Below are 16,984 nucleotides of genomic sequence, written 5' to 3'. Positions count from 1 at the left end.
AGAGGAACTTTTGACGGGAAGAGAGAGACCGCGATTTATTCATACATAATATTTTTTTCCCGATTATCGAACGGACAGATGCGAAAGTACTGATCGGTTTCGTCTGTGATATTTTTATTAATTTTTCCGTCGTTCCTCGTCGTTGATTCAACTATGCGTATCCCCTCCTCGCTTAATCCGACTTAAATATTTAAAACTGTATCCCATATCGCCTGCAGATGCCTCGTGCAGTATCGAGTAGCTGACTGTGAGCCGGTGGTGACGTCATTTCCGGGATACAAGAGACGAACCGAGTTGACAAATAATCACATGTACGGAGTCGCTGCGTTATATCAATGCCGTTTATTAGAGAAGCGCGGTGAAAAAAGGTCGTTAAATTAGAGTAAAGTAGAAATAGCAAAAAAAATAAACCAATTAGTTATGTCACGTTTCGCAGTTATTCTTAACTGTGTGGCTTCCATATTGTATTTCTTAATTCTAATGTAAGTATTCCTGTCGACACAATATTGCGAGATATAAATGAGGGCCGTAATTTTAGACGTTCAAGTAACAAAATATTCTTTATTTACATGAACGTAAGGCTATATGTGTGTAATAACGTAAGAAATAAAAAAAAAATGTACAAGTAATAATAACATTTCACGCGTCCTTCTTAATCGAAATATGTATGAGTTGATCGTATTTTCTTCCCTCGTATTGAAATTCGTTATAGTTATTATCTCTGAGGTGCGATGTTAAAATGTATGAAAATTACTCGAGTTAAAACCGTAGTGCACGCGAAAAATGATGCGAGAAGGGGTAGTGGATGAAGATAAAATAAAAATGTGATTGAATATCACCGGTCGGGTATTTCTGCATACCAGGTATATACCTATAGATGTAATGAGAGAGAAACTGTTATGCGATGTCAGCCCGTTATACGATAAAAACAAATACGTCTATATGTATGAAAGACGAGTTATTCGCATCCGATGTATGCTTGACTGTCTCTTGCCTGGAGCGTAACAACTACGTCCAATTAGCCGTAAATTATACGTCGGTACGGGAGCGTATCCCTCTGCTTAACACGTAACACAAGAAGGTAATAGTAGACAGTATCCGATGAAAAATTGTAAACGATAACAGGAGATCGAGCGATCTCTCGCAGCTTTGCCAAACGGTATGTCAGTATGTACGTAATCATGTAAAAACGAGTAGTCGAACCTAAGGTGATAAATTTCATGCCACTGCGACACTTATTTGCAATAGTTTAAAAAAAATCGATTGAGGAATTCTCCCTCCAGTCTTGAATCTATCAAAGCGTCAAGCTTATTCTACCGCGATCTTTATTTATGGATAGTACTAATACGTCGACTCTTTCCCCCAGACTAAGAACTTGACCTTTCAGCTTTCCAATTGGCAGAAGGCCGTTTGTGCCTACACCTATGTCTATGAATGTCCCAAAACTAGTTACGTTTCGAACGGTACCTCTCACCCTTGTGTTAACGCATAAATCGTCGATGCATCGAAAATTATTCATGAATAACGGTGCTTCTTCTCTGATTCTGATGTCTTCCCCTTTCTTCATCGATAATCCGTTTATAATGATATCAAGCGTTGTTTCGTTGGTGTCCAATTGTTTTGCCAAAGTTTTCCGGTCACAGTTTGCGTACGACGTGACTTTTTGAACGAATTCATCCGATCCCAGGTCCGTCAAGAGGCACCCACAACCCTTCAGGAACTGTTTGGCTACATCGTAAGATTCCGGGTGAATCCAAGTCTGTTCCAAATACACCAAGGAATCTTTTCTCGACGACGCGTCCAGCAGTGCAGTTTCAGGTAAAATTCTTATAAAACCGGCGCATTGCTCGTAGGATTTTTTCCCGATACCAGAGACTAACAGTAGTTCTGATCGGTTTTTATACGGGCCACACGTGTTACGACGATTTATTATGTTCGTTGCCTTTGCGGCGTTCAGTCCAGCCACTCTTCTCAGGAGACAATGCGACGCTGTGTTTACGTCAACACCCACAAAACTCACCGTCTCCGTTATCACCTGTAACATTGTAAAATTACAGATCTATGAATTTTCACGTTTCCCTCCGGAATTACAGATCGATACTGTTGTACATCAAATTTTGTCTGTGAACATGTGTGAGTCAGCTGTGTAAAATCTAAACTTCACATGCACTCTGAAAACTCCCAGTAATGTCTGACACCTAAGCGGTATGAAATTACCTGACAATGAGTATCATTACTATCATTAATTTTTCGAAGCCCAATTGAAAATTATTCAGAAAATTTTTTTAATTCCTTAAACACGTGATTTGTGTAACATTGATAAATAAACTATGTTACATTTTATAACAAGATTGGTTTTGAAAATAAATAATATACTATGCAATAACATAACTGTACAGCTTAAGCAGAACGTTTCTTTCGCGCCCCTCGTTCCTAAACTTTTGAATGGAACAAATGTAAATGACAATGCGAAGTGCAGAAAAAATTCGAATATTTCAACAATCACGGAAAATTCTCCGAAAATTTTGTGATTTTTTCAGGAAATCTCTCAAATTTCCTCTAACTTTTCTGTTCACTGATTTTTCACAAGCACCAAAATATGACCCCCAACTTTTTTCATAAATATTGATACTAATTATTAAGAATAAGACCAAACCTCGCCCAACGTGAGCTGCAGCTGTTTTTCTGGTAAATCGTGCTGGTACATTCCAACGCCCAGATTTTTTGGATCTACCTTAACAAGTTCAGCGAGCGGATCCTGTAATCGTCGGGCTATGGAGACAGCCGAGATGATATTCGGATCTAGGTTTGGAAACTCCGACTTAGCCTCGGTGCTACAGCTATATATTGAGGCACCACACTCGTTGACAATTGTGTACGAAACATCGATAGGATGAAACACTCCAGCCTGAATGAGATCGGTTAAAAATTTTTCAGTTTCTCTGCAACCAGTCTCACTACCAACAGCTATCACCGTGCAGTGGTAATTCTTAACAAGATCAACAAGGACCTGGACCGAGTGTTTCTGAGACCTGGTATGCGGATATATGGTTGCCGTTTCCAACACGTCTCCGCACTGCGATACCATGGCCAATTTACAGCCGTGAGTAAAACCTGGATCGATACCGAGAACCGTTTTTCCTCTGAGAGGTGGAGTGAGAAGTAGTTTCTTCAAGTTATTGGCAAAAACGTTGACGGAAGCGCTCTCTGCTTTCTCATTCAGCTCATGCCTCACTTGACGAGTCACAAACTTTTTGATGAGCCTATTGTAAGCATCGTCGAAACTCTCATTGAGTATATCATGATGAAAACTTGAAACTTTTCCGATAGAGTTATACTTCCTCAAACAGCGCTCTCTCAATCTGTCCTTGAACCAATCTGGAATGATTATCTTGACACTTAAAATTTTCTGTGATTCACCCCTGTTTATTGCTAATATTTGATAATCTCTGATGCTCCTTTCCGACGCTACGAAGTGAAAGTACTTTTCGTATTTGTGATGATCCTCTTTCTTCTGTTTTACGTCATTAGCCACTTTCAATGTACCAGCAGATTTTGACTTTGTCGACTGTATGTTAATAACCACTTTCTTTCGCAGCTCGCGAATTCCCTCAAAGGTTGTTTTGTCCTTACTTATCACCTCTGCGATGATATGCATAATGCCCTGTCTCACCTCGTTCACATTTATCAAACCATTTCTGTCCGTGTCTATCAACGAAGACAAACTAGGCACCACTTTGCCCAGCAGAACAGCCTCGCTTATCGGAGCCAAGCCCAGCTCCTTGGCTCGTTCAGCCAAAGAACGTTTCGCCCCAGGTTTGTAAGGTGCATAGATAGTCTCAAGTTCCGCCAACGATTTAGCAGCTGTAACAGCAGAGTGAATCTCTGGATTCCATTTTCCAAGTTTATCAATAGTTTTCAGAATAAGCAATCCTCGTTTTTTAATTGATTTCAAACTATCGTACGAGTTCTTTATGCTTCTCAATTGTTCCGGTTCCATTCCACCGGTCATTTCCTTTCTGTACCTCGCTATGAACGGTATTGTGTTATCGTCCTTGAAAAGAGATATCAGATTTTGAGCAATTTGTTTGTCGATTTGATTAAACTCACTAAGATAATCAGGCTCGGACCATTCGGTGTGTACATTTTCACCAAAATTGTCAGTTTGACCAGGACCTTTACTCTCTGATTCGTCTGTGGAAAGAAATTCATCCTTCTTGTTGACAGCCGATAGTTTTTTCGAGCTAGCTCTTTCAACTTTTTTTGCCTTTTTTGCAGCAGTTGAAACATCGGAACCTTTTCTTTTTCTGTTTTCAGCAGAAATACTCGCCTCAGGTTCAACATTCTTCTGAACTCCATTATTGTACATATCCTCATTGGTTTGCTCGTGTCCTGCACCAGTCTTGTTGTTTAATAATTTTTTCCTCAAATCCAGATTCCCAGCGATGCTCTTTCCTTCTGTACTTTTGTCCTTACTGGTTGCTTTACCACTTAATGCATCTGTATCAATTACAGATGTTTTACCGCAATGTTTCGATCCTTTCGCTGCCCTACCAGGCATATACTCAACTTCGAAATCTGAATCTTTGGATTTAGCTTCATTCCGTTTGCGTCTAGTCTCCGTTTCTATTTCGAATACGTCATCCAATGTCTCACTGGTAATACACTTTGTTCTAGACGAAGATGCTTCAATTCGATCTTTTTTCTCACCGAGTATTTTACTTGATTCTTTACTTGCTCTACCTCTGACAGATCTAACCTGTCTTTCCCCTTTCATGTCATCGTTGTACTCAGCATCGATTGTTACTTCACTCTTTTCCTTTATCCTTTCTAACCTTGCTCTTGCCTCAGTTCTATTTGTGCTATCACTTGGTGCTACATTTCTGTCTCTACTAACGGCCCTACGAGCAGGTTTATCCAGATCAATCACGAGAAGCTTTCTTATGTCTCTGGATGCTCCGGACGCCTTAGGAGATACGTATTCAACTTCACAATCGGAATCATCTTTTCTTCTTTCAAAGGTAACGTCAAGATCATCGTCTGAATCTATTTCGTCATCGATAACAATGACAGTGGATGTTTTTGGGCGCAAATTTCTACTCATTTTCTCACATATTTTACCCTAAACTTGTTGATTGTAATGAAAATTAACAAAAAATAAACAGATTAAACATCATTGGAGACTGAGGTGTGAATATAACTTACAGATAACTACGTATATCTCTATTTCGTTATCCTGTTGAGCTGAACAAAATTTTATGTCTATAACCTTCACTTGATAATCGGAATATATGACTATTCCCATGAAATGCTGTGAAACTTTTCGTGTACCATACGCCGTTTCACCAAAGTTTGTAGCGTTCTTAGATCCTTTTCAACGATTAAAACTCGTCTTTGCTAGGGGCATTCACGTGCATATACATACGTACAGTGTGAAAATAGTTTGCGAATCTTGAATATTTTCACATTTCACACTTGTCGACATACTTATACACCCGGGATTCTTTTTACATTAGACTTTTCAACTGTAGACAATTATGTAAACCATGATGTGAACGAATCCCCTGCCGGCTAATCCGCGTCAGCTGTGTAGAATCGAGTGGTTACGATACCCTTCACCCTTTGAAACTATGGAGACTAGAGTAAAGGAGTGGACACAGCATAGGAGAATAAGTAGTAACGGCGTCTTCAAAAACCCGTCCTTCAATTAGTTCTCCGCTCTGCCACTAGCATCGCATGGGTCGAAAATATCGTAGATATAGTGATAAGATTACACGATGAAAGTGACCGATCCGCGCTTTCGCAGTAGAATGAAAAGTGACGCACAATGATAGTATATTGGAGGTTAAGGAGACTATTTCAAGAATTGTCAAAAGTTTTTTTCATAAAATTAGGGAACAAAATTGTCCTGAGTTTCTCTCGATTCATTACGCGAAAATGATAGATTACAGATTCCTAATGTTTCAGCTTGTTTTTATTCAACGAAATTTGATACACCCATTTTAATAAACATAATAAATTAATTAACACTGCACATTAATAACAAAAAGTTTTACACATGTAAACATAAGCACTGCACGAATTTTGACACATTGAGGTTAGGAAATAAGTAGCAACAGTGTGTCTGATCTAAATATACCTATATAATATATATGACTACGATCTTTTTGATCGCAGCGCCGCCGTTTTAGGCCGGGATTTCGTGTACATTTCTGAAGCACGCTGTGTCCACTCCTTTACTCTAGTCTCCATGCCCGAAACAGTCAAATTCAAACCTAACCTAAATTTATATAACCTAGAATTGAATCTATGTGAGCAGAGAGAATTTTCGTGATCTTAGCAATGTAACGTAACGTTTGATTACGTCAACGTTGAAAAATAATATTTGTACAAAATATCACAACTCACGATGAGTAATTCACGACGATTCTTAGACGCAATTGTTAAAAAAATTAACAAATTGCCAATTCTGAACAACGCTAGTTCAGCAATCGGAAACGCTACTGAAAGGGCCCAAGTGAAACTATCCAGCGTACAGAGTATTGCTACTGAAAAATACAATACCATTGTTAAGGTATGATTTGGGGAAAAACAAAACAGCTCTGCTAAAACTATGTAGTCATTGTTTTCAAAAACAAATGAATTCTTATTTAACACTCATCTTTGATTTATTTTTACTATTATAGAATCTTGATGATCGGTCAATTAAGAAAACGTATTTTTAGTTAACGTTTCAAATTCAAGAAATTCATACAAATTTTCTGTAGTGAATAAATATAAGTGTAAAATTTGTTCTATATTATTTATTAGTATTTAACAATGACCTGCATGGTATTTTCAAAGCATTTAATTTATAACTGTATTGTATAATATGTATAAACTATTATAAGTTTGGTATAAAATAATCTGGGATTAGAGCAGAATCAGCCTAAAGAGCGTAATTATCAATAAATTCATTATATCGACAGTTGACGTAGTTCAGATTCAATAAGCTCGAATTCTTTCGAAAATCATGAGTAACGTGATTGAAGATTTTCCATCAGTAGTTCAAGAAAGATAACGGTGTTGTCAACTTCATGTCTTTAATAAAATTGCCAAGCAGCCTTGCAATTTTTGCTAGTCAAAATTTTACTTTATAATTATGAGAACAGGATAAAATATAAGCATTTACAGGTTTAGGGTTATTTTACTCGTTTATTTTCATTTCTTTCAAATTATTCACTATGATTTATGGTATTATAATGTATTATTATTATTAATATCACACTGTTATTGGTATACAGGTTTTAACAAATATGAAAATATTAGCATGACATAATTCTAGACAAAGTCGAATGATATATAAGGGGATATAATTCATATTATTGCTGCTTATTTGTGAAGTCAGAGCATTTTTACCGTATTATTCAGAGTATGAGCTGACTTCGCATATAAGGCTACCAATAATTCTGAGACAGTATTTCAGGTTGTCTTAGTTACCTGAACATTAGACAGGTCCCTGTATAAGCCCAAAACGATTCTGGTAGGTGCTGTTAACGTCAAAAAAAAACCTTTGCTTATATTCGAAACAATAAAAATTCATTCGCTTTTGGAAAATAAATTCGGATAATTTTGCAACGTAAAACATAAATGTGCATATAACTATGTGCACTTTAAATATACGTTTAATTGTTAATTTTTGAATTTTTTGTTTGCCCATCTCATGCAGCGACCCATTTTTGTAAAAAAAAGAAATCTTTCATTGGTATTTTTTTTTTGTGTCCATTAAATTTATGTTTCAAGTATATTTTTGAATTGTCTAATCGTCCCACTTTTTCCATTCCATGCCATCAGGAGGTTTTCTTTCCACTTGTTTTTTAGCAACCTCTTCCCAATTTGTACTTAATACCGTTCCACCAGATTCTTGCTAATTGGGAAGAAAGGAAAAAATTTATAGTAATTAAGTATTGCGTAATATTAACTAATAGTAGGGTGATATTCTGATCTTTTCGTCTATTGCAATACAAAGCAAAAAATTACTTACAAAGGACTTGTTCATGGCACGTCTAACTTCATCGGAACCATCTCCGTAAATTTTTTGAAAAAGGGTGTTCAGAGCAGCCTCCCCTTCAGGCTTTTCCTCCTCCTCTTGTTTAGCAATTTCTTTCTCCATTTTGTCCCAGTCCTTGGACTTTTTACTTGAGCTTGGATATTTTGGAGGATGATCAGCCTGTAGAAATTCTACAAGAATATAAAATTAACGTGTGTCCTACATTTTCCTATTCAAGGAAGAAAAATATGGAAAGGACATACCCCGTGGTATCGGTTGAATTGTGTCCTCGATTTCGTAGTCGTATTCACAATTACAATTGGTGGAGACAGTGTTCTTTTGAGTGACGTTAGACAATGTCAATCTTCAAGTTATTTTACATGTGGAAGTTAATGGTTGGAAGTGATTAATTAAGAAGATTAAAGAACTATGTTTCTTCACAGTCAGTATGGCATTGTGTTAAAAGGTTATTAAAGAAGGTCTTTTGAGCAACAAAATTAATTCACAGGTGTCAAAGAAGTGGAGGTAGGCTCTTTATAATTAAGTTCCACATGTCTAACGAAATATTGTTGGTTGAACCAATTGAGTCAACAGGTGAATAACGACTGATGGGAGAAAACAATGTAATCCAGAGTGAAGGTGAACCTATTATAAACAATTATACAGAAAAACAATAAATATTTTGTAAGAAAAGTTATGTAGAAAGGACTGTATAATGGGGACAAAAAATTTTTTTGTATGTAGTTAAGGTTAAACAATATTTGTTGTGTGGGCGGAGATTAGAGGTTTGTAAATATTACTTAAATGTTCAACATCTTGTCTAAGATTAACAGAATTGGTGTGACCTACAATGTTGCACATTTCTAATAACAGTCTTCTATAATAATTGTGTTCTTCACAAAGGATGTTTGTGTTGTCGTAATTAAAAGTGTGTTGTTTATCGATACTATGTTTCGTTAGAGCTGTGTGACGTTCTTCAGTCTCATGTATGTTGCGTTGGTGTTCCCTAATTCTAGTGTTGAGATGTCGACCAGTTTGACCTATGTGGACTTGATTGCAATCATTGCATGGTATTTTATACACGACATTAGATCGTTTGCTCATGGGGATCTTGTCTTTTCCTGTATCAAAAACTAGTTGTAAATCTTTTGAATTTTTTCCAACAAACTTGACATTATATTTGGCGAATAAGCGGTTAAGTGACTCAAATAGACCAGATATGTATGGGATGGGGATATATGTAGTAGCGGGTCTATTGTTATCCTCAGCGGGAGTAGAGTCAATATTATTGTCAGGTATGTTGTTGATGTAGGTGCGTCTCTTATTAATTTGTTGGTGTAATAGGCCATGAGGGTAATCATTCCATCTAAGTATATTGTATATGAGCGACAGGTTTTTTTCCTGGAACTCTGTACTGGCTCGTTTGATAGCTCGGTCAACTAGGTTAATGATGGTGCCTATTTTGAAGGACAAAGGATGGTGAGAATTAAAATTCAGGTATCTTTGTGACCAGGTTTTTTTGTGAAACCAATCTGTCTTGATATTATTATTGTTGTGTATCAACAATACGTCTAAGAAACTGATGGCGTTATTTTCTTTTGTTTCGATAGTAAATTGTAATCTTGGATGGAACCGGTTAAAAATATTAAGGGTGTGATCTATTTTTTCGTTTGGAACGGCAGTAAGAATATCATCCACGTATCGAAAGTAGAACGGTAAATCAAAACCAAGATCATTAATGCAAGACGTTTCCAAGTCTTCCATGACCAGGTCTGACAGGATTGGGGAGAGAGGAGATCCCATAGGCAAACCAAACTGTTGTGCATAAGTATCGTTATTAAATTTAAATATTGCGGAGTCAAAACATATTTTTAAGGCTTTATCAAGTTCAATACGGGGAATTGGGATCTTATTTTCCAGAGAAGCCCACCGGTTGTTTACTGCACGCAATGCGAGATCTGTAGGAACGTTGGTAAAGAGTGAAATTACATCTAGCGATATTAACGTATAATTTTCTGGGATAATCAATGTTTTAATTGTATCAACTAAGAAAAAGCTGTCTTTAACTCTCGAGATGGGAGGTGTGATGTTGGTGGTGAGCCATGAATTGATTGTCTTGGCTAAGGTATAGGTCGGGCTATTGACAAATGAGACGATTATTCTTAAAGGGACATCCTCTTTGTGAATTTTTGGAAGCCCATATGCGCGTCGAGGGACACTGTTGTACGTAGAAATGCTTCTATGTAGATTTTTGGTTATTAGTTTGGAGGTGAACCAATTAAAAGTGAGCTTATTCACCCTAGTTTGTGGGGAGTTACACAAATCATATCTAGCAATGTTTTGACTCCGCAATATTTAAATTTAATAACGATACTTATGCACAACAGTTTGGTTTGCCTATGGGATCTCCTCTCTCCCCAATCCTGTCAGACCTGGTCATGGAAGACTTGGAAACGTCTTGCATTAATGATCTTGGTTTTGATTTACCGTTCTACTTTCGATACGTGGATGATATTCTTACTGCCGTTCCAAACGAAAAAATAGATCACACCCTTAATATTTTTAACCGGTTCCATCCAAGATTACAATTTACTATCGAAACAAAAGAAAATAACGCCATCAGTTTCTTAGACGTATTGTTGATACACAACAATAATAATATCAAGACAGATTGGTTTCACAAAAAAACCTGGTCACAAAGATACCTGAATTTTAATTCTCACCATCCTTTGTCCTTCAAAATAGGCACCATCATTAACCTAGTTGACCGAGCTATCAAACGAGCCAGTACAGAGTTCCAGGAAAAAAACCTGTCGCTCATATACAATATACTTAGATGGAATGATTACCCTCATGGCCTATTACACCAACAAATTAATAAGAGACGCACCTACATCAACAACATACCTGACAATAATATTGACTCTACTCCCGCTGAGGATAACAATAGACCCGCTACTACATATATCCCCATCCCATACATATCTGGTCTATTTGAGTCACTTAACCGCTTATTCGCCAAATATAATGTCAAGTTTGTTGGAAAAAATTCAAAAGATTTACAACTAGTTTTTGATACAGGAAAAGACAAGATCCCCATGAGCAAACGATCTAATGTCGTGTATAAAATACCATGCAATGATTGCAATCAAGTCCACATAGGTCAAACTGGTCGACATCTCAACACTAGAATTAGGGAACACCAACGCAACATACATGAGACTGAAGAACGTCACACAGCTCTAACGAAACATAGTATCGATAAACAACACACTTTTAATTACGACAACACAAACATCCTTTGTGAAGAACACAATTATTATAGAAGACTGTTATTAGAAATGTGCAACATTGTAGGTCACACCAATTCTGTTAATCTTAGACAAGATGTTGAACATTTAAGTAATATTTACAAACCTCTAATCTCCGCCCACACAACAAATATTGTTTAACCTTAACTACATACAAAAAAATTTTTTGTCCCCATTATACAGTCCTTTCTACATAACTTTTCTTACAAAATATTTATTGTTTTTCTGTATAATTGTTTATAATAGGTTCACCTTCACTCTGGATTACATTGTTTTCTCCCATCAGTCGTTATTCACCTGTTGACTCAATTGGTTCAACCAACAATATTTCGTTAGACATGTGGAACTTAATTATAAAGAGCCTACCTCCACTTCTTTGACACCTGTGAATTAATTTTGTTGCTCAAAAGACCTTCTTTAATAACCTTTTAACACAATGCCATACTGACTGTGAAGAAACATAGTTCTTTAATCTTCTTAATTAATCACTTCCAACCATTAACTTCCACATGTAAAATAACTTGAAGATTGACATTGTCTAACGTCACTCAAAAGAACACTGTCTCCACCAATTGTAATTGTGAATACGACTACATCTTAGTCCACTTACTTAATTCAAAAGGTAAATAACACTTAAAGACATCCTTTTTTCAATTAATCATAAGGTTCTTACTAATCAACAATATATAATAGCTCTAAGAGTATTACACCTAAAATATTTAAGTCTGATTACTTCTAGTACTATTATTTATTTTATAAAAAATCTTTTTGGTATTCTTGAGAGTTAAAAAATAAATCGTTCTGAGGAGGGCCCATATCCGGGTCGAAACGTTAACTAAAAATACGTTTTCTTAATTGACCGATCACCAAGATTCTATAATAGATTACATACGAGGTCGAGAATTCTTATTCATCAGTTTGATTTATTTTACATAAATGCATGTGATATGCAACTTTTATTCATTTATTACATTCCAGCAAGTTAATGGAGCAACGATAATTCAAGATGTAAGTTCGCCACAAAAATTACAAACAATAAGCCCGTTGCCACAACGTCTTGTCAATTGGTGGCAATGGTATCAGCAATTGACAGGGATGGATAAAGTTGAAATAGCAAAGCATCATGTCATCGAAGTGCAGAATCGACTATTTCAGTGCCAAGACAAGCGGAGAAATCTTACAAATCAGGCAAATATAGTAAATGAGAAATTGAAAGAAACTTACGGCGAATTGGTACAAACCAGACGCGATGATCCAAAATACGTGCAGCTGACTATAATGGAGAACAAGGGGTTGCAGGAACAATCCAAAATCGGTTTACAATTGAACATGTTGGAAAATGAGGAAAGAGATCATTTCACAGAGCTAGCTACGGCTATTAAAGAATACCACGACAGCCAAGCAATGAATGCTCAGAAATACAAGTACATATCTATTCTTGCATCTGCGTTTTTAGCTATATTGTCCCTGAGCGGTTCGATGATTTATAACAACAGGAGAATAGCTGATGTTCGTAACGTTATTGCTGATGCACAGGAGAAAAATGACAAGACGTTCAAACAATGTTTTCATTCCTTGCAAAATGATTCGAATAAAAAATTTTCGCAAATCATGTCAATGCTGCAAGCCAAAACCACAGATGACATCACTACTCAAACACCTAATAATCGTGCTGAATTAACTAAGGACAACTTTGATACCGTAACAATTTCAAATAGCTACAGCTACAAGACAGTCGGTATTTATTTTGGTGCTATAGCTCTTGCCGTATACATTATGCAACAATTAGGCAGATCTTAAATGAGACTTTGAACTGCAAGTGATAGTTTTGAATGAGCTGTTAAGTGTCAGAAGCCAAATTCTATATCTAGAACAAATATAAGTGTAAAATTTGTTCTATATTATTTATTAGTATTTAACAATGACCTGCATGGTATTTTCAAAGCATTTAATTTATAACTGTATTGTATAATATGTATAAACTATTATAAGTTTGGTATAAAATAATCTGGGATTAGAGCAGAATCAGCCTAAAGAGCGTAATTATCAATAAATTCATTATATCGACAGTTGACGTAGTTCAGATTCAATAAGCTCGAATTCTTTCGAAAATCATGAGTAACGTGATTGAAGATTTTCCATCAGTAGTTCAAGAAAGATAACGGTGTTGTCAACTTCATGTCTTTAATAAAATTGCCAAGCAGCCTTGCAATTTTTGCTAGTCAAAATTTTACTTTATAATTATGAGAACAGGATAAAATATAAGCATTTACAGGTTTAGGGTTATTTTACTCGTTTATTTTCATTTCTTTCAAATTATTCACTATGATTTATGGTATTATAATGTATTATTATTATTAATATCACACTGTTATTGGTATACAGGTTTTAACAAATATGAAAATATTAGCATGACATAATTCTAGACAAAGTCGAATGATATATAAGGGGATATAATTCATATTATTGCTGCTTATTTGTGAAGTCAGAGCATTTTTACCGTATTATTCAGAGTATGAGCTGACTTCGCATATAAGGCTACCAATAATTCTGAGACAGTATTTCAGGTTGTCTTAGTTACCTGAACATTAGACAGGTCCCTGTATAAGCCCAAAACGATTCTGGTAGGTGCTGTTAACGTCAAAAAAAAACCTTTGCTTATATTCGAAACAATAAAAATTCATTCGCTTTTGGAAAATAAATTCGGATAATTTTGCAACGTAAAACATAAATGTGCATATAACTATGTGCACTTTAAATATACGTTTAATTGTTAATTTTTGAATTTTTTGTTTGCCCATCTCATGCAGCGACCCATTTTTGTAAAAAAAAGAAATCTTTCATTGGTATTTTTTTTTTGTGTCCATTAAATTTATGTTTCAAGTATATTTTTGAATTGTCTAATCGTCCCACTTTTTCCATTCCATGCCATCAGGAGGTTTTCTTTCCACTTGTTTTTTAGCAACCTCTTCCCAATTTGTACTTAATACCGTTCCACCAGATTCTTGCTAATTGGGAAGAAAGGAAAAAATTTATAGTAATTAAGTATTGCGTAATATTAACTAATAGTAGGGTGATATTCTGATCTTTTCGTCTATTGCAATACAAAGCAAAAAATTACTTACAAAGGACTTGTTCATGGCACGTCTAACTTCATCGGAACCATCTCCGTAAATTTTTTGAAAAAGGGTGTTCAGAGCAGCCTCCCCTTCAGGCTTTTCCTCCTCCTCTTGTTTAGCAATTTCTTTCTCCATTTTGTCCCAGTCCTTGGACTTTTTACTTGAGCTTGGATATTTTGGAGGATGATCAGCCTGTAGAAATTCTACAAGAATATAAAATTAACGTGTGTCCTACATTTTCCTATTCAAGGAAGAAAAATATGGAAAGGACATACCCCGTGGTATCGGTTGAATTGTGTCCTCGATTTCTGGATTACCTTCAAGGACTGTCCATCTCAGACCATCACGTTTCTTCAACTTGATTTCTATTTTTGAGGGGGCAACTTTGTATGAGCATTGCTCAGTGACGAGGTGATGTGCCAAATCAAGCTCTAAGCTGTATTCATTTCCAGATGGAAGTTTTGCCGATACACTGAGCTGGGAGATTAAAACCAGAGTTATTAACCAAACAAACTCTGGTTGACTCCATCTCAAATCATGCGGGCCAGCGGAAGCTATATACGATAATTACTCGTAACTGAAGTATGTTCTGCCTCGCCCAAAATAAGCAGAGATGTATATTTAATTATTACCCAAATAAATTTTTCACGCCAGATGATGATTTTTTAAAATTATAAGGTAAATATGGGTTTGTTCTGATATATGGTTAGATAAGCTCCTGAGTAGTATAAAAAATAAAGAGGCCTCCTCCATTGAATATAATTCAATTCTTCATTTCCCTGTAGATACGAATTCCTGGAAAAATAACAATATCAGATCTTGAATTTCGTAGAAGAATTTTTGAATCGATTTGCTACTTGCGGTGTGAAATTTATTTTTCATCCGGAATATTTTGAGCAAACACGCGAGGCCTACATTTCACTGCTATAATTATTTTATTCTATCATTCTTTCCAATTTTGCAAAATAAAAAACTTTATATTTTCTTTGCGTTTTGATAATCAAATTCATTATCAAGTTGATTATCAAACTGGTTATCAAAACGCAAAGAAAAGAATAAATAACAATGTTCTATGTTGCATTGAAAAATGCTTCTACGAAATTCAAAAACTGATATTGTGGTTATTTCGCAGAAATTTGCATCTGCAAGGAAATGTAGAATTAAATTATATTCAATGGAGTCCTCCTTATTTCTAATACTACTCAGGAGAGTGTCTAACCATGTAAGAACAACAGCCAAATGAAAATAATTAAAGACATTAATATCTCGGCAAATCTTAATAAATCGATATTGCTATTCGCATGGTATACTCCCTACCAAAACCTATTAAATCTTTCGAAAAATCGAAACTGGATTTTTGCAGAAAAACGACTATGTTTGTTTTCAAATCACTATATTTTTTGCACTTTTGCAAATTTTGTGGATTTTGATATCTGATTCGACGGAGTGTGAGATTCTACGTATTCCGAAACATGAATTTTCAGAAAAGCTCTGAAATGGGGAAATTGGCGGTTATTTTTCGAAAATAATACGTTAAATATCAGAAAAAAACCCATATTTACGTTATAATCTTTAAAAATCTGTATCAGGCGTGAAAAATTTATTTTAGTATATAATAATAAAATATGCGCGTCCGCTTATTTTCGGCGCGGAATAACATATTTCAGTTACGAGCAATTATGGAGTATGACGTCCGCTGGCCTGTATGATTTGAGATGGATTCAGCCCCCTGTGTTGTTTATTCATGACCCACCGTCCTCTCGCCATATTCAACTTTTACGTCCTGTGAATGTTTCGCAAGAATCGTCACAACGACATGAGTTTCGGTCTGATACCAATCGTACTTAATTTTAGGCCCCGATATCTGTAAAAATGATGTTTCAAGAAAAAGAGAAAATGTTAATCGAACCGTATGAGGTTACGTGCGCTGATGGCTGGTACGTGAAAATATTCAAACTTATCACCCACGCACAGCTGGCTTTCCGTTTGTAACCGGAGCATCTCCGTTTGTAACCGGAGCATCTCCGTTTTTAACCGGAGCACCTCCGTTGGCCATTGATTGACCTTGCATTTAGGAACGATCTACCACCTTAATTACAATTCAAAATTCACAGACGACTAGGAACGCTATGAAAGGCGATAACTAACGAAATATGAATGTGGCTCGCTGGTATCAAGTACTGGTTTCTTCTCGAAAAAAACATGACACGGATTAGTTGCAGCGTTGCCAACTTCAACCTCACGCTGATCCGTAGCGGGGAGTCGATAAATCCGTGAAATCATGGGCGGAAAATTTGAAATCCTCAAACTTATCCGTTGTCTGGTAAACATTCAAATTATCATAACTTAAAAGTGTATTAAATGATTAACTATATGGAGTAATATTTTTCACTTTTCATAAAAGCATTTCGACATACTTTATATAAACTTATTTTGGATAAACTTGCATTCCATAATTACGATACCAAACTGAAGATATAGTGGTTCGTGGTGGTGGATTGATCGGAGCTATTTATTAGTAACTG

General features: G+C 35.9%; 2 protein-coding genes across 2 annotated transcripts; both read right to left on the bottom strand.

Moving 5' to 3' along the window:
* Nucleotides 1–547: 547 nt before the first annotated feature.
* Nucleotides 548–5,212, bottom strand: LOC124303591 (S1 RNA-binding domain-containing protein 1). Its single transcript, XM_046760989.1, has 2 exons — nucleotides 2,657–5,212; nucleotides 548–2,035 (listed from the first exon to the last, which is right to left on the bottom strand). Exons 1-2 carry the CDS (start codon nucleotides 5,102–5,104, stop codon nucleotides 1,295–1,297), a joined length of 3,189 nt encoding a protein of 1,062 aa, XP_046616945.1. The 5' UTR covers nucleotides 5,105–5,212; the 3' UTR covers nucleotides 548–1,294.
* A 2,432-nt stretch (nucleotides 5,213–7,644) lies between these two features.
* On the bottom strand, nucleotides 7,645–16,691 carry LOC124302882 (protein SGT1 homolog). Its single transcript, XM_046759451.1, has 9 exons — nucleotides 16,503–16,691; nucleotides 16,428–16,460; nucleotides 16,213–16,323; nucleotides 14,735–14,936; nucleotides 14,466–14,662; nucleotides 14,243–14,348; nucleotides 8,293–8,343; nucleotides 8,024–8,220; nucleotides 7,645–7,906 (listed from the first exon to the last, which is right to left on the bottom strand). The coding sequence occupies exons 2-9, from the start codon at nucleotides 16,458–16,460 to the stop codon at nucleotides 7,799–7,801; spliced, it is 1,005 nt and encodes a 334-aa protein (XP_046615407.1). The 5' UTR covers nucleotides 16,503–16,691; the 3' UTR covers nucleotides 7,645–7,798.
* Nucleotides 16,692–16,984: the final 293 nt, after the last annotated feature.

The sequence above is a fragment of the Neodiprion virginianus genome, chromosome 4 (assembly GCF_021901495.1).
Source record: "Neodiprion virginianus isolate iyNeoVirg1 chromosome 4, iyNeoVirg1.1, whole genome shotgun sequence".
NCBI classification, from domain to species: Eukaryota; Metazoa; Arthropoda; class Insecta; order Hymenoptera; family Diprionidae; genus Neodiprion; species Neodiprion virginianus.
This window is presented reverse-complemented; position numbering and strand designations above follow the sequence as displayed.